The sequence below is a fragment of the Periophthalmus magnuspinnatus genome, chromosome 16 (genome assembly GCF_009829125.3).
Source record: "Periophthalmus magnuspinnatus isolate fPerMag1 chromosome 16, fPerMag1.2.pri, whole genome shotgun sequence".
In the NCBI taxonomy this organism is placed as follows: Eukaryota; Metazoa; Chordata; class Actinopteri; order Gobiiformes; family Gobiidae; genus Periophthalmus; species Periophthalmus magnuspinnatus.
In genome coordinates this window covers 3,829,215-3,854,539 of record NC_047141.1, presented here as the reverse complement: position 1 = coordinate 3,854,539, position 25,325 = coordinate 3,829,215, and the positions used below count along the sequence as shown (strand labels likewise).

Genomic DNA, 25,325 nt, shown 5'->3' with positions numbered 1-25,325 from the left:
AAACTTTTTTAACACCAAAAATGACAAAGCTCACTGCAGCAGTTACAGAGAAAGGGGCTACGGATTTTCAATAGAAAGTAAATTGGAGCCTGAGTTGATGGAGCCGGAAGCGCGCCCATGATCACTTCCTGTTTGGAATGCAGAGGTTACCAAGTTAGCTATGTCCATTTATATATAAAGTCTATAGTACAAAACCAGATTTGACTCACATTTGTTGTAAACCTGACTTAGACCTGACTTAGGCCAGGACCAGGAACAAACCCGGACTGTCTCTATGACGCTCTGTCTCCCCCTGTAGGTCTATCTCAGTATGACGCAGTGCCTGCTGGACAGCCCCTCACCCCCTCCTTCACCGGCTTCCTCCATCTTCCTCAGCAGTTCCATAGTGCCCCCTATGGAGGTGTTCCAGGTGAACGTGGGGGGCAGTCGTTTTGCTCTCTCAGCCCAGATGTTGGCTCCGTTCCCGGACACGCGCCTGGGCAGAATGGTCTTCTGCCCGGAGGAGGCTCTGGACCTCTGCGACGACTTCAGGGAAAATGAGTTCTTCTTCGACAGAAACTCACAGACCTTTCAGTGAGCACAGCTTTACTATTCTGAGTTTGTCAAGGTTATTTTAGTGATTAAAGAGGCACTATGGAACGTTTCTGGGAGATGTATTGCTTTGCCAGTGTAATTTTTCCTTTGTCCAGAAGTGGTACCATAGACTGTACATATAAATGGACATAGCTAACCTGCTAGCTTCCGCATTCCAAACAGGAGGTGAGGAGGCTATGATACCCACGGTCAGAATTCCAAATATGGAACTCCAAAACTCGGCTCCAAATTTGCTGCTATAACTGTGAGCCTCCATGAGCTTCATTTGGAGCTGAACACTATGGGTGATGTCAAATGTCCTCTTCTTTATGCAGTCTATGAGAGGTACAACGGTGTGACAGTCTCAAAGATATCTTCATTTTGGAAATCTAATTTCAATCGAAGGTGGCTGACATTCCAATGGAAAGTTACATAATGCCTCTTAAAAAAATATCCATCCATTTTCTTCCTCTTATCCGGTGCTGGGTCGTGGGGGCAGCAGTTTAAGCAGGGACTCCCAGACTTCTCCCACCCCAGACATGTCCTCGAGCTCCTCCGGTGGGACCCCAAGGTGTTTGCAGGCCAGCCAAGAGACATAGTCTCTCCAGCGTGTCCTGGGTCTTCCCCAGGGCCTTCCCCCTGGTGGGACATGCCCAGAACACCTCCCTAAGGAGGCATCCAGGGTGCATCTTAAACAGATGACCCACCTCAAGTGCTCCTCTCGACGCATAGGAGCAGCGGCTCTACTCCAAGCTCTTCCCGTGTGACTGAGCTCCTCACCCTATCCCTAAGGGTGCGCCCGGCCACCCTGAGGAGGAAACTCATTTCGACCACTTGTATTCGCGGTCTTGTTCTTTTGGTCATTGCCCAGAGCTCATGACCATAGGTGAGGGTAGGGTGAGTTAGGGTGAGGGTAGGGTTTGCCTTTGGACTCAGCTCCTTCTTCACCACAATGGACCGATACAGCGACCGCATCACTGCAGACGCTGCACCGATCCACCTGTCAATCTCACTCTCCATCCTTCCCTCACTCGTGAACAAGACCCCGAGATACTTGAACTGCTCCCCTTGAGGCAGAGACTCACCACCCACCCGGAGAGGGTGCCACCTTTTCTGGTCAAGATCCATGGCCTCGGATTTGGAGGAGCTGATTCTCATCCCAGCCGCTTCACACTCGGCTGCAAACTGCCCCAGTGCTGCAGGTCCTGGCTCGAAGAAGCCATCAGGACAACATCATCTGCAAACAGCAGAGATGAGGACCTCTGGTCCCTGACCCACACCCCCTCCAGCCTCTGGCTACACCTAGAAATTCTGTCCATAAATAAAAAAAAAAACTCTTCTATAAAAATTTAACCATAAATCAAAATATTACATAATATAATCACTGTGAAGTGACTGTGAAACAGTTGGTAAGTTGCCTGTCCTTTGGCCTCACATCACCCACTCCAGACATGCATGTTGTAACAGGGAGGGCATCTGGATAAAAGAGGGACAGGGTGGACTTGGTTTATCCTCTGCCCTGGTGCTCCTCAGGTGAAACAGTGATGATGAAACAGAGCGGATGTTTGTGACATTCCTCTCGTCTTTGGTCTTCTCAGGTACATTCTGAACTTTTACCGCACAGGGCACCTCCATGTTCATGAGGAGCTGTGTGAGCTGTGCTTCCTCCAGGAGCTTCAGTACTGGGGCCTGGACGAGCTCAAGATCCAGAGCTGCTGCAGAGAGCGATACTACAGACGCAAAGACCAGAGGGACCTGAGTGAGGATATGAACCAGGATCTGAACCAGGACCTGCAAAACAACGAGGAGGAGGACTTCGAGGGGGTGGTCTTCTCTGAGTTCAGGCGCAGACTTTGGGACATTTTGGAGAAACCGGACTCTTCTCGGACCGCCCAGACTTACGGGACCTTCTCCATGACCTTTGTGGTTCTGTCTGTGGTCAACATGGTGCTGATGTCCCTGGACCTGGGAGAGGTCAGATTGTTTATATTAAAGGGCCCATATTACACTATTTCACCTGGAGTTGTGTTTTGTTTCGTTCACACATTTAACACACAAACCCTGTGTATTTAGGATAAGTTCTTCTCTCAAACAGAAAACACTCTGTTCCACTTTGTGATGTCATGCTCCACTGTGTTTTGGAACTCCATATACCTTCTCTGGAATAATCTGGATGATTTCAGCCCTGAAATTGCCAATCTCTACTGAACTAAAGGTAAAGGTAAGGTACTCAAGATGTTAACTTGAAAGCTACCACTTCATGACATCACAAGGTGGATGCAACATTTTGAGCTTTGGAGATGTAGGCAGAATAATAATAAAGAGTTACTCAAACATGTGTGAATGAAACAAAACATAACTCCATGTTTTGAGGAGGTTACAGCGTTATAACATGACTTAAAGTTCACAAGAGTCACTTTTGTGTAATACAGGACATTTGAATGTATTAAATCCATGGACGTGTCCTTTCCTTCAGCTGTGGTAGCACCAGATGAGCACATGCTACAGTGTGGGTACTTCTGGGCAGGTGACACTGTGAATCTCCCAGAGTTCAGATTGATATGATTGACAGTTGTATTAGCCAATCAGGGATCTGCATGGTATGCCCGTTTCAAAACAAATATGGCTGCTTACGTATGGAAGATCATTTGTTTCATCAGATTTAGAATTTTATACGCTGCTGAATTTCAGATTTTTTAACTTAAAAAGTTAACTTCAAAAATGATGTTTGAATTGTTTATATTCTGCATTTCAATGTGCTTTTATATATTCAACACAAATACTACAACAAAGGCTCAGATTCAACACTTCAAATTCCAAGTGTGAAATTCCCAGTGAATAATTTTGCAGCCAAGATCCAAAATCCCAAGGCAAAAGCAATCGATCATGTCAGACTGAGGAGGACTGAGGTTGTTTCCTGTTGGTGTTTCTCTTCTGTGGGCGGGGCTTATAGTCAAGGAACCAAAGAAATGAGGTTTTGATGAGGCTAATTCTGACCAATCAGATCGATTCTCTACAGCTTTTCCTGGTTGTTACTAAGTTAGATTGTTTCGCTCAGGATCAATTGCTTAGGCCTTGGCATCTTGGATCTTTGCTATGAACATTTTTACTGCAAATTTTACTCCCTTGAAAATATTTGTACTGGATATTTAAAAGATGAATTTGTCATTTTGAATTTTCAAAACACATTGAAAATGAATACTTAAAATTTCAGGAGCTAATAATCTGAATAAAAATACTTCAACATGTTTTTTCAGAGTTAAACAATACAAAGTGAAACAATCTGTGGTATTTAAAATTCTAAAACAGATGGAACAAATGATCTTCCATATTTAAAAGGAAAAAAGAAAGGACAAAAATATTAGAGGGGACAGAAAAACATGGCAGATTTCTACAGAATCAATGAGAAGCACTAAACTCCAATGAGCTCCTCCATTTCAAGGAAATAAAGTAATCTGATTGGACGATCATGGTTGTGTCTGGAGGCGCAGTGGAGGGACTGGAGCCCAGATTGACATCCCTCTGTATAAACACACAGACACACATCAGAGTGGATTTGTGTTACTTTTCAGATGCAGGTGTGTGTGATTCAGACGACATGAGAACATTCTACAGGCCTGTCATATTTAATAGAGATGGAGCAGGTGAAGTTAATCTAGTTGAAATGCAGGTTTGTGTTGTAACAGTGAGGTCATGGCTCTAGTCACTCATAGAAATGATCAGGTTCAACATTTGTGAATTTACCTTTTGGATATTTCACAGGAAAGTACAGGTCAGGGGTCAGGCAGTGGACACGTTTAACATGTGGTCAGTGACATCCACCCGCAGCTCCCTGTCCACTGTCTGACCCTAACCCTCTAACCCCTAACCCCCTAACCTTTAACCCCCTAACCCCTAAACTCTAATCCCCTAACCTTTAAACCCTAACCCACTAACCCCTGACCCCTAACCCCACTAACTCCTAACCCCCTAACCCCTAACCACTACCCCCCTAACCCCCTAACCTTTAACCTTCAAACCACTAACCCCTATCCACCTAACCCCTAAACACTAATCCCTAACCCCCTAACCACTAACACCTATCCCCTTAACCACTAACCCCCTAACCCACTAACCCCTAACCTCTAACCTCTAACCCTTAACCAACCTCCCTGTCCACTGCCTGATTTGTGAGGATTTATTGATTTTAGTGCGACTCTGTAACAGAAATGCTCGTGCTGTCTGTCCCTCTGAATGGAGCTGTCTGATGTTGTGCACAGAGCCAATTGACCTCTGAACCTTGACCCTCAGTAGCTCTGTGTGTCTTGCAGACGGAGCTGGGACAAGCTGTGGGCGTGTCTTCTCTGTTGGATGTTGTGGAGTACGTGTGTGTGGCTTGGTTCTCTTTGGAGTTGCTGGTTCGGTTCCTCTGTGTGAGGGACAAATGCCGCTTCAGCCTCGGCATTCAGAACCTCATAGACCTCCTCGCCGTGCTCCCCTTCTACGTGACCTCCGCTGTGGAGCTGCTACACGGGGGGAGCTCCGAGCTGGAGAACATGGGCCGAGTGGTGCAGGTGCTACGGCTCCTCAGGTCACTGCGCATGCTCAAGCTCGGGAGACACCTGACAGGTACAAACTGACACACGGGAGGGCATCTGAGGCACTGATCTGGTTCAGTCCTGGTTTAGACCTGGTTTAGTCCTGATTCAGTCCTGATTCAGTCCTGGTTTAATTCTGGTTTAGTCCTGGTTTAGTCCTGGTTTAGTCCTGGTTTAATCCTGGTTTAGTCCTGATTTAGTCCTGGTTTAGTCCTGGTTTAGTCCTGGTTTAGTCCTGGTTTAGTCCTGGTTTAGTCCTGGTTTAGTCCAGACTCCTCTGAGACCTTCCTCAGTCCTGACATTTCTGGAGCAAATCAACACTTTAGATATTTATAACAGCACCAGACAGAAGAGACGAGAGACAGAAGAGAGGGAAAGAAGAGACAGGGAAAGAAGAGATAGGGAGAAAGAAAGAAGGAGAAAAGGGGTAGAGGTACAGAGAGAGAGAGGGTAGAGAAAGAGGGCAGAGAGAGAGAGGTAGAGAGAGGACAGAAATAGAGAGAGCAGAGATAGAAAGAGAGGGAGAAATAGAGAAAGGGGAGATACAGGAAGGGGAGGGGGAAAGAGAGACGACATGAGAGGAGGGAAAGAGAGTGAAAGATCCTCAGAGACACAGGGAGCGGCGGCAGAGTGGTTAACACAGGAGCTGAGCTTTTAAAATCATGTCCGACTCTGAGATCTGAAAGAACTAGGTCACCATGGAGATTAATAATGAATACACCACACAGAGAACCAGACCAGGACCAGACCAGGACCAGACCAGGACCAAGACCAGGATCAGACCAGGATCAGACCAGGACCAGACCATGACCAGACCAGGACCAGACCATGACCAGACCAGGACCAGACCATGACCAGACCAGGACCAGGACCAGACCAGGACCAGACCAGGATCAGACCAGGATCAGACCAGGATCAGACCAGGACCAGACCATGACCAGACCAGGACCAGACCATGACCAGACCAGGACCAGACCAGGACCAAGACCAGGATCAGACCAGGATCAGACCAGGACCAGACCATGACCAGACCAGGACCAGACCATGACCAGACCAGGACCAGACCATGACCAGACCAGGACCAGGACCAGACCAGGACCAGACCAGGATCAGACCAGGATCAGACCAGGATCAGACCAGGACCAGACCATGACCAGACCAGGACCAGACCATGACCAGACCAGGACCAGACCAGGACCAAGACCAGGATCAGACCAGGATCAGACCAGGACCAGACCATGACCAGACCAGGACCAGACCATGACCAGACCAGGACCAGACCATGACCAGACCAGGACCAGGACCAGACCAGGACCAGACCAGGATCAGACCAGGATCAGACCAGGATCAGACCAGGATCAGACCAGGACCAGACCATGACCAGACCAGGACCAGACCATGACCAGACCAGGACCAGACCAGACCAGACCAGGACCAGACCAGGACCAAGACCAGGATCAGACCAGGATCAGACCAGGACCAGACCAAGACCAGACCAGGACCAAGACCAGACCAGGACCAGACCAGGACCAGAACAGGACCAGAACAGGACCAGACCAAGACCAGGACCAGACCAGGACAAGACCAGGACCAGACCAGACCAAGACCAGGACCAGACCAGGACCAGACCAGACCAGACCAAGACCAGGACCAGACCAGGACAAGACCAGGACCAGACCAGACCAAGACCAGGACCAGACCAAGACCAGGACCAGACCAGACCAGGACCAAGACCAAGACCAGACCAGACCAGGACCAGACCAGGACCAAGACCAGGATCAGACCAGGATCAGACCAGGACCAGACCATGACCAGACCAGGACCAGACCATGACCAGACCAGGACCAGACCATGACCAGACCAGGACCAAGACCAGACCAGGACCAGACCATGACCAGACCAGGACCAAGACCAGACCAGGACCAGACCAGGACCAGAACAGGACCAGACCAGGACCAGACCAGGACCAGACCAGACCAAGACCAGGACCAGACCAGGACAAGACCAGGACCAGACCAAGACCAGGACCAGACCAGACCAGACCAGACCAAGACCAGGACCAGACCAGGACAAGACCAGGACCAGACCAAGACCAGGACCAGACCAAACCAAGACCAGGACCAGACCAGGACCAGACCAGACCAGGACCAGACCAGGACCAGACCAAGACCAGGACCAAGACCAAGACCAAGACCAGACCAGGACCAGAACAGGACCAGACCAGGACAAGACCAGGACCAGACCAGGACCAGACCAGGACCAGACCATGACCAGACCAGGACCAAGACCAGACCAGACCAGGACCAGACCAGGACCAGACCAGGACCAGAACAGGACCAGACCAGAACCAGACCAGGACCAGACCAGGACCAGACCAGGGCCAGACCAGGACCAAGACCAAGACCAGACCAGACCAGGACCAGACCAGGACCAGACCAGACCAGGACCAGACCAGGACCAGACCAGGACCAGACCAAGACCAAGACCAGACCAGGACCAGACCAAGACCAGACCAGGACCAGACCAGGACCAGACCAAGACCAGACCAGGACCAGACCAGGACCAGACCAAGACCAGACCAGGACCAGACCAGGACCAGACCAAGACCAGACCAGGACCAGACCAGGACAAGACCAGGACCAGACCAAGAGCAGACCAAGACCAGGCCAGACCAGGACCAAGACCAGACCAGACCAGACAAGGACCAGAACACGACTAGACCAGGACCAGACCAGGACCAGACCAGGCCAGACCAGGACCACATCAGAGACCCAGATCTCACTCCTTTAACAGCTCAAGCTAAAGTAAATGGCAACATCACAAGATAACATTAGTACTTTTACTCCATAACCATTTATTTAAAGACCTGTCTCTGTGCTGTTATTTTTGAGACTCTTGCAATGCATTGTGGTCTATATTGACTCATCACTGGACACTACTTTTCAAGTAGTGTGAAATTTTGCGCGTACTATTTTTTCACCTGGAACAGTGTCTCTGTGTGTGTCTGTCCCAGGGCTGAAGTCCTTGGGTCTCACCATCGCTCAGTGCTACGAGGAGGTGGGGCTCCTGCTCCTTTTCCTTGGAGTAGGAATCTCGCTCTTTTCTACTGTGCTCTTCTCCCTGGAGCGCGACGTTCCGGGCTCCACCTTCGACAGTGTTCCGGCCGCATGGTGGTGGGCCACGACCTCCATGACCACGGTGGGATATGGAGATATCAGACCGGACACGGCGCTCGGGAAGATCCTGGCCTTCATCTGTATCCTGTCCGGAATCCTCATCCTCGCCCTGCCCATCGCCATCATCAACGAGCGCTTCTCCGTCTGCTACCTGTCACTCAAGGTAAACATGCACCTGTCACTCAAGGTAAACATAAACCTGTCACTCAGGAGCTTTTGAGTGCTTTTGCCATGCCCCCTTTTTAGTCAAGTACATTTCTAGTGCAGTGGTTCTTAACCTGGGTTCACTCAGATGATTCGCGGACTGCGAACGTCTCCAGACGTCGGCCGTGTCCCAATTCGACAAATGCACCCTTCAATGTGCCTATCGAAGTACCTGCCCGACTTAAATGCGCTGTTCGAACGGCGCATTTAAGGGCACTTTGGTGAATTGAGACACGGCATGAGACACAGTGTTGCCCCGGCATTGACTGGGAGGATCCCGGCGACAACTGCGCTCTGATTGGACATCTTCTAGGGACCACGGAAGCACATTACCGTAATGACAGTAACATATTTAAAGAGCCCCATGTCTTTGGTTTGAGACGCCGTTTGAATTTACATGAGAGCACAATTAGTTGCAGAGTTACGATAATGGAAAGTCTGCAACCGCAAATCTATTGGCGATGATATCATCCGATGCTTAAGGGTTATTGTTTTAATCCATACTAACTATGTCGAGCAAAAAAAGAAAGTGGTCAGACAAATATGTACAACATGGATTCACATATATAATGGAACGTGATGGGAGTCAGAGTCCGATCTCCATGATTTGCAATGCCAAGTTAAGCAATTCTAGTCTAGTACTGGCAAAACTAAAGGAACACTTCCTTAACCTGCATGGAGATGTGAAATACAAGAACACAACACTTGCTGAATTCAAGGTGAAGAGAGACAGATTTGATGAAAAGGCTACTCTGCCTGCTCTTGGCTTTGTACCCATCGACAGGCCGATCCTCACAGCATCGTACGAAGTTGCTTACCTAATCGCAAAGCAGGGCAAACCACACACCACTGGTGAAACACTCATAAAACCAGCTGTGTTGAAGATGGCAAATCTGATGCTAGGAAAAGCGGCCGAAGTTAAATTATCCCAAATTCCTCTTTCAAATGACACCATCAGTGACAGAATAGAGGACATGAGCAAAGACATCTTGGCTCAAGTAGTTTCAGATCTAATTTCAAGCCTGGCAAAATTCAGCCTCCAACTCGAGGAGACCACAGACTTTTCTAATTGCTTGCTGTATGTGTGCGCTATGTGAAAGACGACATAAAGGAAGATTTTTTATTGTCTAAGCCTCTTACAACAACAACTAAGGCAGCCGATGTGAAGAAACTTGTGGATGACTTCTTCAGAGACAACAATCTTTCGTGGGATATGGTTTCTGCAGTTTGTACGGATGGCGCTACAGTCATGTTGGGAAGAAAGTCTGGTTTTGGTGCGCTAGTGAAAGCCGATGCACCACACATCATTGTTACAAATTGTATTTTGTATAGGCATGCGTTGGCAACAAAAACCCTGCCTCCAGAAATGACAGAAGTATTAAAAATTGTAGTGGAATGTGTGAACTATGTGTGAAATAGTGCACTGAGGCACCGCATCTTCAGTGAACTGTGTAAAGACCTGGGCTCTGAATTCGAGGTGCTTCTGTACCATTCTAACGTTCGATGGTTATCCCGGGACAGGTGCTGAGTCGCGTTTTTGTCATGCGTGTGGAAGTAGCCCTGTTTTTGCAAGAGCAACAACATCGTCATGCAGATTGCTTCAAAAATTCTAAGTTCATTCTCATTTTAGCGTACGTGGCTGATATATTCTCAGCTCCCAATAATCTCAATCAGCAGATGCAGGACGGTGGAGTCAACATCATCGAAGCGGAAGAAAACCTGAAGGCTTTTCAAAAAAAAGCTACCGTTATGGAAACGACGAACAGAGAACAATAACTTTGCAAACTTTCCCTTGCTGGACGACTGTGTAAGTAAGATCGAAGATGTGTCTGGAATCGGAGACATTTCTGTAACCACGGAACTGAAGCAAGCACTTAGATGAGCTTGGAAAGTCTCTCAACGGATACTTCCCTACAAGAGAGTCATATCCAGCATGGGTGAGACAGCCGTTCATGTTTGGTGTTGAGACAGCAGATGTCAATGATGAATACCTCGACGAAATCATTGAAATTCAGCAGAGCCAGGTTCAACAGCAGCTCTCAGCAACAACACTTTGAACGTTTTGGTGTCGACAAATGACAAGGTATCCTGTTATTGCTAGGAAAGCCCTGGAAATTTTTATACTGTTTGTTACAACAAATCTTTGCAAGCAATCCTTTTCGAGAATGCTGGACATAAAAATGAAGAAAAGGAACAGACTTTGCTGTGAAAATGACATGAGAGTGGCACTTGCCAAGGTGAAGCCATGCATTTCTGAACTGGTCTCTCAAAGGCAACAGCAGAAGTCACTGATTTGCAGTAAATATTCATTATTATTCCAGCCTTATTAGGTGGAAATTAGGTGATGGATATGTGTTAAAATGTTAAAAAGAATAAATAGCATAAATACAATAAGTTCATTATTGGAATACATAAGGTTAAAAATTTAAATAATTTCAGTGTGGTAGTATTAAAAAAGGTCATGTCTTTGTGAAAAGGTATGTATGTAATTTGTTGTGAGTTTATGCATTGTACTGGTTTTATTCTTTGAACACAGTGATGTTAATGCACGGTTCATTTTGTGCACCAGTAAAACAAACATATGTCTTGAATTTGAAAAAAAAAAATCATATTTTATTTTTCAATAAAGAAGGGTTCGGTGAATGTGCATATGGAACTGGTGGGGTTCAGTGCCTCCAACAAGGTTAAGAACCACTGGACTAGTGTGTTAAATCAATAGAGATTTTAAAAGTTTTCCAAATGTATTTGCTGGCAGTGACTGAGGTCTATAAGTTTACCTGAGATCCAGAACACACACTTTTCTAATACTTGTGATTGACAGGTGGATTGGCCAATCAGTGACATGCATGGTCTGACCGTATCAAAACAAATATGGCTGCTTATGAGGACAAGAGAAAGGACAAAAATATCACAAGACTGAAAAACGTGGAGGATTTCTGCAGAATCAATGAGAAGAACTGACCTGTTCATCCGAGGAGAGAGAAATGTGGTTTTATTTGTAGATAAATTTGGTTTTATTTGTAAATAAATTTGGTTTTTATTTGTAAATAATGAGGTTTTATTTGTAAATAATGAGGTTTTATTTGTAAATAATGAGGTTTTATTTGTAAATAATGCAGATCTGAGCAATAACATCTTGAAAACAGAAGAATAAAGATTACTCAAACATGAATCACTACAAATACAACTTCAGAGGCTCAATGAGAAGAAAACCACTAGAACATGATTAAAGATCTGAAAAGTCCAGTTTACAAAACAGGTCTAATTGAACCGGGAAACTCCATGCAGGATTCAGACGGGAGACAATACTGAATCATTGTGACCTTGTTTCCAGGTGAAGGAGGCGGCGCTGCGTCACGGCGAGATGATGAAACGACTGGCTCGGGGCTCGGTGGGCGGGTCAGAGGCGGGGCTAAACCTGAGGGACGTTTACGCCTCGAACGTCCTGGAGCTGATGAGACTGAGGGGGAGAGAAAGAGCGAGCACCCGCAGCAGCGCTAACGATGGAGCCCTCTGGTGGTGAATGTGCGCTACACCAGGCCTGAATAAACCTGAATAAGCCCTGGACTTATTGGTTTGGACCAGCCTTCGGATTGTGACGATTCAGGAAAAAAAAAAAAAAAAAAGGCATTTTTTTATACCAATTGATGCTTATGCTTTTGGCTATTTTTAATAAGGCAGTGATGTTAATTGTAATTACATGGGGTTATTTTTGTTGTTTTTTTTTTTATTACAATGATTGGTAGAAATTTAATCACTTACGATATAAAATAAAAAATAAGTTGAACAGGTCCCCGTGTAGGACCCTGAGCACGCCCCTGGTGCTCAGAGCAGAGCCACAGTCTGAGTACAGCAGTGACAGCAGTAGATGTGACAATAAACAATATCGTTTATCGTGGTAAGAAGGGCCAACAATAATCGTTCATGGGACATGTTTTATAATCGTGATAATCGCCAACAGAGATAATTGCCAGAATGTTCCAAAAAAAGCTACTTACCCACAGGGGAGTTGAGTGGGGGGCAAAAGAATCTGTTGTCCCACGCCTCAGGGTCTTAGGGGCTCAGAATTCAACCCTCGTCTTATTAATTTGTATTAGATGGAGGCCCATGACCATATGGTCATGAGCTCTGGGTAATGACCAAAAGGACAAGATCGCGGATACAAGAGGCCGAATTGGGTTTCCTCCGCAGGGTGGCTGGGCGGTCCCTTAGAGATAGGGTGAGGAGCTCAGTCACACAGGAGGAGCTCGGAGTAGAGCCGCTGATCCTCCATGTTGACAGGAGCTAGGTAAGGTGGCTCAGGCATTTGTTCAGGATGCCTCTTGGGAGGTGTTCCAGGCATGTCCCCGAGGAAGACCCAGGACACACTGGAGGGACTATGTCTCTCTGGCCTGGGAACACCTTGGGGTCCTACTGGAGGAGCTGGAGGACGTGTCTAGGGTGAGGTAAGTCTGGGAGTCCCTGCTTGGACTACTGCCCCCGTGACCCGCCCCCGGATAAGTGGAAGAACATAGATGGATGGATAGATGGGGCCCATGTGTTTCTTGCCCTGGGCCCCAAAATTTCTGTTGATGATCCTGCTGCTGTCCATAATGTTCTTCGCCAGATCAAAGTTGTTTTCAGTGATGACAAAATACAATTATATAAAAGTTTTACGCATTAATTTCAACACTACAAATATCATTATTCATGTCCAGAATATTTTTTAGCTATCACAACATTTATCATTCTTGTGATATTATCCTTAACCGCAGTTATTTTCACCATGATAAACAAAATTTCAATATCGTCCCATGTCTAGACAGGGGTGGTTTGAAGTGGCCCCTGACCTCCACAGGCTCCACACACGTCAGGATGTCCCAACTCATGTTTTATGTCACTTTAAAAAGAAAAGCTTTTGCTCCTTTGCAGAAATCACATAAGAAACACACTGGACACATCCACAGTGAACGCTCTGATCCAGTGAACAGGCTCACTACCAGCTCAGGACAGGGGCTCGTGTTCCTGCATCAGCCTCGCCCTGTCGGCTTTGGCCCGGCCCGGGTGATAAAGGACTGGGCCTGGACCACATGCGCGTGATGCTGCGGTGAACTCATGATAGAGCGTATACAGCCAGGGAAAGATGAGTAAGAGCCAAAGAGCCAATCAGGAGTGAGTGAGTTGAAGGTAACACCCCTTCCCTTAGCAACGCCGTCAATTAGACCTGATTTGTTTATTAATGTTCATATATTGGACAAAATAGTGAAATAAAAGCCCCAGGTTCATGTAAAGCAGATTAATACAAACATTTTAAGACCAGAATGGTCAGAAAGTGAATTGGAGCCAGAGTTAATGGAGCCAGAAAAATACAATTCTGTCACTGGACAAAAGTCTTAGTTTCACACTCTTCTTCAGTTCTGGTCAGATTACTGCTGGACACTGTCTTATATCTGTGTGAAGGAGGAGCTAACGACACTGAAGCTAACACACCTGTTTGTTTACAGTTTCTGTTTGTTGGTTTGGTCTAATGAGCTACACTGTGTCTGTGTCATATTTTCATAATGGTTCAGTATTAAAGTGTTTATTACAGTCGTGATTCCTCTCACATCAGAGTAACACTGTACTATATAATACTCAAGTAAGAGTGCTCTTACACTGTACTATATAATACTTGAGTAAGAGTACTGTTACACTTCTTGAGTATATGTAACTATCCACCTCTGTTTATATTAAAGATGCATGTTCCAGCTTTTTATATTCCGATGCCGATATTGATACTTAAACCGATACCAGTGTAGGGATAGAAAATGTGTCTTATTTCCTTAAAACAGAGTGAACTTTTAACACAGATCCAGTTGTTTTCTGTAACTGTTTTCTCCGTCACACCACGACTCAACAGCTTTGGATAAATAAAGCTGAAACATTCTGAGATGTTCTGGGCCTAAATCAGCCTGTACACTTTACATCCAATTAACACAACCAGGATATCAAATTAACCGATATCATGGAACCGATACAAATGATCCAGCTCATTTTTCAGTATGGGCTCTGATAATCAAGACCAGTTAGGTACCTATCCCTAGTTTCTATGTAATGTTGTTTTGTTGTTTTGTGCTCCTGCTGTTCCGTGGTCTGTTGAGTGTCCATGTTAATGATGTTGTTAAATGTGTAATAAATATTTGACCTTTGAACTTCCATATCCTGGTTGTTCTTCACAGAGAAGGTTTTGTCCTGACTCAGTTTCAGCTCCTCTTTCCTCTCCTTTCTGTGGAGACTGACCTTTGACCTCAGGCTCTCTCTGACCTTTGGATGAAAAAGCAAAACAGCCTGACCTTTACAGAGACTAAAAATACTGTTACCTTAAAGACGCCACCAGCTGGACTAAACTAGGACTAAACCAGGACTGAACCAGGACTAAACCAGGACTAAACCAGGACTAAACCAGGACTAAACCAGGACTGAACCAGGACTGAACCAGGACTAAACCAGGACTGAACCAGGACTAAACCAGGATTGAACCAGGACTAAACCAGGACTAAATCAGGACTACAACAGGACTAAAACAGGAATTAAACTGGCTCTATGATGATCCCAAATCACATTTCACATTGGATCACCACATGACATGTTTATATCGCTGCTGCTGTTCAAAGCTGTCATCACACGTTACCTGTTCTCCCTTTTCCCCTTCACACCTGGTTCACACCTGGTGGATCTGAACTTTAGCTTTATTTTTAGCAATTCTGTCAGAGCAAACTGACAAATGAGCTTAGCGCTTTTGTTTGAGTTTTGGTTCACGTGTATTTGGTTTAGGAATCGACACATTTTAGACCCTGCACCTGGTTTAGACCTGGTTTAGATCCCGTTCCTTTCTGTTGACCTCATTTCACTTTTGTTTTTATACCGACACCTTGTAACGTCAGGTAATACAGGAAGTGCTGCCCTGTGTTTTTAAACTCCACACACCTTCACTAGAATGACTGAGATGATTTCAGACCTGGAATTGCTAATCTCTAAAAGACTAAAAAAAAAAACTACCACTTTATGACATCACAAGGTGGAACAGAGCATTTTGAGTTTTGTAGATGTAACAGACTAATAATAAAGTGTTACTCAAACATGTGTGAGTGAAACATGAACCAGGTGAGCATATACATACAGCCTGACAGTTCAACTAATCCCAGTGTAGAGTTCTGTCTCAAGTGTGAACCGGAAAATAGTGAGATGAGACAAGACCAACACCTCTACCTCTCTTTTCATACATCCTCCTATCTCTCTATCCTCTCTCTCTCCATCTCTCTTTTCTCTGTCCTCGCTCTCTTTCTCCTCTCTCTGGCTTCACCTCTTCTCTCTCACCTGTCTCTCTATCTCTCTAGCCTCTCTCTCTTCTCTCTCTTTTATTCCTCTTTCTCTCTGTGCCTCTCTCTCTCTCTCTCTTTTCTCCCTCCTTGCTCTCTTTCTCCTCTCTCTCCTCTCTTTCTCTCTCTCTCTCTCTCCTCTCTCTCCTCTCTTTCTCTCTCTCCTCTCTTTCTCTCTCCTCTCTCTCTTTCTCCTCTATCTGCTCTCTCTTTCTCCCTCTCTCTCTTTCTCTCTCTCCTCTCTTTCTCTCTCTCCTCTCTTTCTCTCTCCCCTCTCTCTCCTCTCTTTCTCTCCTCTCTCTCTCTCTCCCTCTTCTCCTGTCAGTGTGAGAGAACGAGGGAGCCCCACAAGTGGGTCACTGTAAAATATATGTTCTATTTTCAGTCATGTCCCTCCCATCCTCCTGTATCCCCGTGTGTCAGATGCCCTCCCATCCTCCTGTATCCATGACTAAAACAAAGCAAAACTAGACTAAACCTGTGCCATAAAACTTGACCAGTACCAAACCAGGACTAAACAGGACTAAACCTGGACTGATACAGGACCCTCAGACCTGAGACTCTGGTGGGACTGAGGAGACCTGAGGATTTACTGCAGTTTGGATTCTGTGTCAGAGCTTCTGTAAACAGCTCTGAGTGCTCTCAAAGGACGCTCAAGAAACCAGGACTGAACCAGGTCTGGACCAGGGCTAAACCAAGTCTAAACCAAGACTAAATCAGGTCTAAACCAGGAGTGAACTAAGCCTAGCCAGGATTAAACCAGGTCTAATGCAGGTCTAAACCAGGATTAAACCAGGACTGAACCAGGACTAAACCAGGATTAAACCAGGACTGAACCAGAACTAAACCAGGTCTAAACCAGGTCTAAACCAGGTCTAAACCAGGTCTAAACCAGGTCTAAACCAGGTCTAAACCAGGTGTGGATAATGTTTCTCTGTAGCGATATATCGTGACAGGCCTATTCATCTGTAGCACATGTTCTGTTTATATGTGACATGTAGAGCAGCTGATTATGTTGTGATAGTGCTCTGAAGGGGGAGGGACTTAACACAGAGAGAAAAGGGAGGACAGACTCAGAGTGTCAAAAATGAAAGTGAAACTTTTTTAAATGTTAACGTTGTTTTGGGCGAATATAGCATTTTCAAAACAATAAAGGGAAACATGGTGATCTTAATATGTTATGTGTTACAGTTAATACCCCATAGAAGTAAAGACCACCAGTTCATGATACAGGTCAGATCTGTGGAAAGACGACCCCAGCTCACAATTAGAATGCTTGTTAAAAAAAATAAAAAAAATAAACACAACTGACGCCTAGACGTTTCATATTTTGTGGTTTTTGGTGTTATAGCGCCCCTCAGTGGCCACAGAGAGACATCAGCATATTCACATAATTAAACAAAAGTGACGGGAAGTGAGTTTCGTTTTGAATTGTATCCCTGTGTGTCAGATGCCCTCCCAGATGCAATGGTATGGATAAATACAGCAGAAAAATGGATCTCCTCACTGATTGTTTGACCTGACCAAATGGTCAGGTCAAACATTTGTGTAGTAACTCAGAATCACCAACAGATGGAGCTCACACAAAGCAGAGCCCTAGTGGTTTGGGTCTGGAGCACGTGCGTCTGTCATGTTCCCAATTTTTATATTTACACCAGCAACAGGATAGGTCATAGGGTTTGTTTACATTTAGAGACACTTCACCTGTGTTTGTTTTGTGTGTGTGTGGGTGTGTGTGTGTGTGTGTGGGGGGGGGGGGGGGGGTGCGTGCGTGGGGGTGTGTGTGTGTGTGTGTGTGTGTATGTGTTTGGGGTGTGTGTGTGTGTGGGGGGGGGTATGTGTTTTGTGTGGGGGTGTGTGGGTGTGTGTGTGGGGGTGTGTGTGTGGGGGTGTGTGGGTGTGTGTGGGTGTGTTTTGTAATCATTGAATGACTGTGCTTACATTGTTTCTCATGCCACACCTCTGCTTCTAGTAAAAGTCATAGTTTCATAATAACTCAGATCTGCCTGAACAGGAACAGTAATAGTCATATTCAAAACATGAAACACTTTTCATTCATGTGAAAGAATTGATCTAATCTACAAACTTCTGATACACACATGTTGAAACTTCTCATTATTAGTTTGAGATTGGCTCCACAAACTTGTCATATTAATTTTATGTCTTAAAGTCCTTTCAGTTGACTATGATCACATTTTGGGGGTTGAATAATGACATCACTTTATGAAGCTACAATGAAAAAAACAGTAGACTTTTATTTATCCTGACGGAGAAGACGCTGAACTTTGTCAGTTTTTGTTTCATGTGGATTAGAGATATTAACCATAAACCAGGTAAATCTGACAGTTACACAGAGAACTCCACAATATTGTCATGTCACCTGAACCCAAACTATTCAGTCTTATTTCATTTATACTGACAGTGAAGGTGCTGAATATTTTTGCTATTTTAGACCCATTAGAATTAGAGATATTAACCATAAACTATCATTATGACCCAACATGACTACATTCACAATCACATGGGAGGAGCACGGAGTAGAGCCGTGTTCCTCCACATCGAGAGGAACAGCTGAGGTGGCTCAGGCATCTGTTCCGGATGCCTCCTGGATGCTTCCCTATGGAGGTGTTCCAGGCATGTCCCTCCGGGAGGAGGCCCCAGAAAAGACCCAGGACACGCTGGAGGGACTATGTCTCTCAGCTGGCCTGGGAACACCTTGGGGTGGGAGGACATGTCTGGGGTGAGGGAAGTCAGGGAGTCCCTGCTTAGACTGCTGCCCCTGTAACCCGGCCCCGGATAAGAGGAAGAACATGGATGGATAACTACATTCATAAGAAATCAACCGCAGAAAGAGAAATAGTAAAAACAAAATGGCGTTTATTAAGACAACAAACCCTGAATAATCAGGAACGTTATAATACTCCGTTACGAAGTGGTTTTTACACAAACCAAAATACAAAAAACAAAACTAAATCCACGTAGGAATTCTCACAAAGTTTACGAGTACCAGTCCAAGAGATACAGCCAAAAGGAAAAGTATGTGTCCAAGTCCCCAATTTGAGCTGCCATAGAGGAACAGTCTGGTTTTGAATGAGAGAGGGGACTGAATTCAATGTAAAAATACAGGAAATACAAGACAAGATCACAGTTTAACATGTAAACAAGCCCCAACCCCCACAAAGAACCTGCAGCCTTTGTAATGATAACACCAGTGTACCAGCAAACCAGCCACTAACTTCCACTTACTCATTTAGAACTAAGCATGTCAAATTATGTTAAATGATTGTCTCAAAACAAAACCAGGTCAAGCAGTTTAGTCCAATTGCAAAGCTGAAATAATGACTGCTTTTACGTCTTTTAGATTGAGTAATGTCTTGGGAAAGTTCCAAACTATTTTTGCAATGTAAAAACTGCCTTTGCCACACCTAGATTTCATTATTTCCCCATTGATACAAAAACAATAGAGCTTTTAAGTGTAGTTCAATCCAAATTACAGCAGAAATATCATTGCATACACCCAAATTTGGCGATAAACTCTGAAAAGATTCGGGTTTTGTTGCTTATTTTTTGTTCTAAAGAGCAGTTTTGAAGCCGCACTACATCCCGGAAGTGGTGACATTCGAACCCAAACAAACGGCGTGGCTCTGTTAGCTGTTAGCACCGTTAGCAGCTAGCCCGGCTAACTCTGCTAAACAACAATTACGCTTTTACATTTTTAGTGAATTTCGTTGGTTTAAATTTTTAAAACAAAAAAAATACTACTGATTTTAGGTTCAGGAGGGGGAAACAAAAAGGTTTGGTGATGTCACGTTGCATAAAAACCACGTTTGAACCTCCATCTTTGCTTGTTTACATAAAGCAAAAAGGGAAAGTTCATGTGATTTTGATTCGTAGTGTAAAAAAACCAAACAAATAAAACCTTTGGCTCAAAAATAAACGTGATAAGATGTGTTTGGAGCTGTATCCTTGAACATGGCACTCACACAGAAAGATAAGCCGGTGTTGTGACTGATTCTGATGGAACTTTAACCCCAGACAAACCAAAGAATACACCCAGAAAATCAATAGGTTATTTTTAACATTTCAGCAACAATTAGCATGTCCAAATTGTGCGTTTTGCAGCTAAATGTCCGTGTAAGGAGTGTAACTTTCACTCAAGAGTCTTAAAAATACTAAATTGTGCAGTTTGTGGCTTCACTGCAGAGTTTAGGGCCACGTTTGTCCAGAGTGTTTGGCTCAAAGGCGCCTCTCTTTTGGAGCTGTTGACGTGGAAAACGTGCCAAGAAACAGATTTACCCAAACCCTGTGGCCAGATCCAAACAAGGATTCACTGCTGAGATATTTACCAAGACTTTGCATAGTTAACTCGATTCAGAATCTCAAATTAAGCTGAGCATTCGCCAATATGTTTTCTGTGACACCTTTGTGGATTAATGTGGAAATAGACCACAAAAAAAAAAAAAAAAAAAACACAAAACCGGCGCAGAATGAGGTGGCCAAGCTTCATCACAGCTCGCCTTCAAAACACCACATGATGAAATCCAAAAAAGAATTAGAAAACATAGCTACCAGTCTTTTAAAAAATGAAATTAAACCCTAAATCGTCCGCGTGAACAGTCCTGGGAGGGGGGGAGCGGGCAGACTCGAGCCCTGTGTCCGCGGCAGAGTGCGTCCTCAACGGCGTCAACACGACACGTTCTCCGCGCAGTCTCCACAGTCCGCCGCGGAGAACTGCAGCCTCCTCACCGCTTCTTTTATCAAATTCCCGGATAGAATAAGCTCCTGTAGCAGCCGGTGTGGGTCGTCCTCCTCCACCGCCAGCCGCTTCTTGTTCCACGGCCGGATTTGGTCCCACTCCTGGTCGCTAGAGCCGGGGATGTGGTACGGACTCGCCCGGCTGCTCCCCCGGTGCTGTCCCCGGCTCCGGAGCCTTAAGCAGCATCCGTGTCCCCTCTGGATCCCCGCTCCAGCGCTGGCCCCGATCAGAGCCGTCTGTTTCCCGCCTGCTCCGGCCGCATTACCTGCAGTGATACCGTGCAGACAGGACATGGACATCGCCTTCTGATGGTGTCCAGAGCCATTGTTGTGAAGCTGCAGCGCCTCTCCGATCTTCGTCACCAGCGCGTCCACCTCTTTGGAGTCCACCGTCACCGACTGCTCCAGAAATATGTAGTTTTCCTTTCGACAGGGCATGTTTTAGTCCGAGCGTCCGTGCTTCTGCGGCGGGTGGGAGCGTGGGTCGTGTCCGCGTCGGATGAATGGACCGTTGGATGTCTGCACAGCCAAGCACCGAAGAGCCCAGGCGATTTGTAAACAATGGATGACGCGAGGAGGGACGCACCATTTATGCGCTGCAGGAGGGACTATTTCAAACCAAAATAAAGCAATATTTTCCCAGAAGACTGCACTTTTACGAAAAATATCCAATAACCAACACGCTGAAATGTTTATATCTCCACTAAATCAAACTTTACGCATGCATTTTCTGTATTTACCTCACCAAAGCTCCTCGCCTTGCCCCGTACTCCCCCGCGCACTTGGTCTCCTCCAGAATATTGGACATTACATAACTCCAACTGTCTGTTCAGGCAAAACAAACAAAGCGCATATTTCTAGTACAACAAAATGGCGACACCACGTTGTGCACGTCTGAGTGAGCCCAGGGGCTTCACAGCAGCAGTGCAAACATCACCCGACCTGCTCCATGCCGTTTAGTTTATGTTTGTGAGGGACTGGGCCAAAGAAAATCATCTTGACTCTCACACATGCACTGCTCAGCTTGTTTTAATTCATGTAAAATGCAAAATGAATGTAGGCCAATTCGAAATACATTAAAATACATTCAAATTATTTTCTAGTCCCAGTTATCAATTGTAAACCTTTGTCAAAATACACATTAATATTCACAGTACAAATCATAAAGAAGCACTATGTAACATTTCTGGTGGAGGGACCTGCTTGTTTCCATGGATATATATGATATTGCTTTGCTTGGAATGTTTCACAGCATGGCAATATTCTGGCTGGACAAATACTATTAAGACTATTTAGTGGACACAGTCGGGGAAAACTATGAATGTTTGAACTTTTATTTACACAAAGTTGTTCTGTCTTTACTTAAGAGATACATAACAGCCCTGTCACATGTCTGGATCAGTTTTGTCTTATTTTAGTTTAGTTTAAAGGAAATAAATGCTGTTTTCAGTCTCTGCTCTGGTATCGGTTGATATCGGGAGTCGGCAGGTTACTTAAAGCCATAGTATCGAATCGGAATTGGTATCGGAACTGAAAAAGCTGGATCGATGCTTTGCTAATCTCAGTGTAAAAGTATTGAAAGTACTTCACATGTAATACCTCAGTGTACAAGTATTGACAGTACTTCATATATGGTACTTCAGTGTAAAAGCATTGGCAGGATTTCATATGTAGTGCCTTGCTGAAAAAAGTATTGATAGTATTTTACATGTAGTACTTCAGTGTAAAAGTATTAACAGTATTGCATATATAGTACTTGAGTGTAAAAGCATTTGTAGTATTGCATATGTAGTACTTCAGTGTAAAAGCATTATAGTATAGATAGTACGTCATATGTAGTTCTTGAGTGTAAAGTATTGGCAGTACTTCATATATAGTACCTCAGTGTAAAAGTATTACCACTGCAGGCCTTGTGCTGAGCTGTGCTGTGCTTCTTCTGGAGGTTATGCAACAGGAGTGTGTTCATATGACCACAGCACAAGGCAACAATAACACGACACATATGTGCACTATGTTTAAATGGAATTATAAGGACAACACACTACTGTCAAAAGTATTCAAACTAGTATCTGAACTGGATACTCATTTGAGCAGGTATCGATACCAAAAAACGCCCTTTGACAGTATGAAATATCTTTAGAATGATGTTGAGCTGTATCAGAACAAGTATAAGACACAGAGGGATTACACAGATATAAGACACATGGGAACAGAAAAGAAAGTCCTACTATTTAATGTTTAAAATCACACTATATTGTCTAAAGAAAGAGTGTTTATATTATCATCATTGTGGTATCAGAATCAGTATTGAGTATCAAGTCTATTCTTTAGTATCAAAATAGTAACTGTAGCATCGTGACAGCACTAGCAGCTTCTATGTTCCATATTTAGCCATATTTAAAGGTGCACTGAGTAACATTTGTAGTAGGGAGTCCGCCACCTGTTTGTCTTGTCTCCTTGGAGATGTCATTGCTTCGCCTGAATGATCCACAGTATAGCATTAAACTGACCTATTTTGCATTTATTCAGTAGGGTTTTTTACGGGCAGAGAAAAACCTTACACACTTGCATTCTTGTCGTGAGCGGCGTCACCTCTTCACAGATCTGACCTGTCACTTGGAATGGTGTGGTTAGTTTATTGCCATACTGTGGAAAATTCCAGGCAAAGCAATAACATCTCCATGGAGACAAGTATGTGGTATACATCCATGGACCACTACGGAACCTACTGGACACTGAGGGATTACACAGATATAAGACACATGGGAAGAGAAGAGAAAGTACTACCATTTAATGTGGAAAATCACAGTATATTGTCTAAGAAAGAGTGTTTTTTTTAATCATTGTGGTAGCAGAATCAGGACTGAGTATCGAGTCCTTAGTATCGAGTTTGAAACACTAGAACAAACTCTATTTTGTGCAGTGAAACGGGTATACGTTGAGTGGACTGGACCAAAGTGGAACAGTTGAATATTTTCTTAATAGTGATGGGACTTTCGGCTCTTTTATGGGATCTGAATCTTCTGCATCGGTTGATTTCAAAGAGCCGTTCAAAAGACTGGCTCTTTTAGTATTTATTTATATGACAGAAGCCAATGTGAGAACTCATTTTATCTACAAACTAATCACAGAGAAATGACCAATGTGTTTAAAATGGTTCACTTGGGTTTAGCATTAATCAGTATAAAATGCGTAAAAACTTATAGGGACAAATTTGGAGCAAGTTGCTTATAGGAATTCTGACCCCGAGTATCATAGCAACCAAAGAGGGGAGCGAGGGGGTTGAAAATAATGCTAAACCAGCAGTGCGGGTGCTTAGCAACGCTGTCAATCAAACCTGTTGCTAACGCTAGAAGGAGCAACTTTGGGGAAAGAAGATGCCTGATTTGTCTGTTATTAATTTTTATATCTTGATTTACAGAGATAATAGTGAAATAAAAACATGTATGAGTGCTTTATCAGCTCTGGAGTTGTCGATTGCTGTTGTAAATAAGCACTGAGTCAAAGTTGAACCTTTTTACAGCTTCCGTCACTCGTTAAAATCGTGCTTCTTGTTTACTGTCAGTATCACAGCACCAGTGATAACGGGAAGACGACTTTGAAAACTGTTACTGAAAACATGACCAATTTACCAAATACCCAAATTACTGTTTCTGAATACTCTGAGTACTTGGTGAAGTCTCAAGTGTGTGATCAAGTAGTGCAGTATATTCCTTTGATTTTAGTAAAGTAACTGTCTGTGTACTCTGTTACTTCCAACGCTGCACAGCACATGGTCCAATCTCAATCACATACAGCAACCTTCACTACACATCAACACCGGAACTCAACCAGGACTAAACCAGGACTGAACCAGGACTAAACCAGGACTAAACCAGGACCAATGCTCCATAAAAAACCTAAACCTAAACCTAAAGTTGGACTGAAAAAAGATGCATGTTTCATTGTGATTTATCATTTAAAGCTCCTATATTACGCAAAGTTGACTCTTGTGAGCTTTAAGTCATGTTCTAATGTTTCCTCCTCAAAAACAGACCTGGAGTTGTGTTTTGTTTCATTCACACATGTTTGAGTAACACTTTATCATTAGTCTTTAACATCTCCAAAGCTCAAAATGCTCTGTTCCACCTCGTGATGTCATGAAGTGGTAGTTTTCCAGTTAACAGCTCCTTTTACCTTTAGTTCTGTAGAGATTAGCAATCCCAGGTCTGAAATGATCCAAATGATTCTAGTGAAGGTGTGTGGAGTTTAAAAACACAGTGAAGCACTTCCTGTATTACCACATGATGACATCACAAGGTGGAACAGAGTGTTTTCAGTTTGAGAGAAGAACTCAGTCTAAATCTGCAGGGTTTGTGTGTTAAACATGTGTGAATGAAACAAAACACAACTCCAGGTCTGTTTGTGATGAGTAAACAACAGTAGAACAGAGATCAGAGAGTATAGTCATATGGAGCCTTTAAAATGATGACTCATGATGTAATGTGTTACTATTATGCAATAAAGATCATGAAGTTAGTGTAAGGCGAATAAATCAATAACAAAGCAGGCTGCATCTGCTCCCTCTGCCTACAGCCTTTATCAAACTATTTATTGTGATAACAGTCAATATAAAAAACCCACATGTGTACTTTTTATTGCACGGGTCATAATTGACTATTAAGTAGTAAATGCATTTATGCAGTTGTGTACACAGAGCTGCA

The 25,325-nt window shown here is 44.4% G+C and overlaps 2 protein-coding genes across 2 annotated transcripts; one reads left to right on the top strand and one right to left on the bottom strand.

Moving 5' to 3' along the window:
* The first annotated feature begins 310 nt into the window (after positions 1-310).
* Positions 311-12,053, top strand: kcnv1 (potassium voltage-gated channel modifier subfamily V member 1). The gene is made up of 5 exons (XM_033980829.2): positions 311-573; positions 2,172-2,547; positions 4,884-5,181; positions 8,164-8,489; positions 11,865-12,053. The coding sequence occupies exons 1-5, from the start codon at positions 311-313 to the stop codon at positions 12,051-12,053; spliced, it is 1,452 nt and encodes a 483-aa protein (XP_033836720.2).
* A 6,671-nt stretch (positions 12,054-18,724) lies between these two features.
* gbp (glycogen synthase kinase binding protein) lies at positions 18,725-21,179 on the bottom strand. The gene has a single exon (XM_033980815.2). The coding sequence runs from the start codon at positions 21,058-21,060 to the stop codon at positions 20,551-20,553; it is 510 nt and encodes a 169-aa protein (XP_033836706.1). The 5' UTR covers positions 21,061-21,179; the 3' UTR covers positions 18,725-20,550.
* Between the last annotated feature and the right edge of the window lie 4,146 nt (positions 21,180-25,325).

Bases quoted from the DNA above. Each gene is read 5' to 3' on its own strand.
- kcnv1 (XM_033980829.2), top strand. From the start codon at position 311: ATGACGCAGTGCCTGCTGGACAGCCCCTCACCCCCTCCTTCACCGGCT. The intron at 5,182-8,163 runs GTACAAACTGAC...TGTCTGTCCCAG, and splicing joins GCTCGGGAGACACCTGACAG to GGCTGAAGTCCTTGGGTCTC. The intron at 8,490-11,864 runs GTAAACATGCAC...CCTTGTTTCCAG, and splicing joins TCTGCTACCTGTCACTCAAG to GTGAAGGAGGCGGCGCTGCG.
- gbp (XM_033980815.2), bottom strand. From the start codon at position 21,060: ATGCCCTGTCGAAAGGAAAACTACATATTTCTGGAGCAGTCGGTGACG.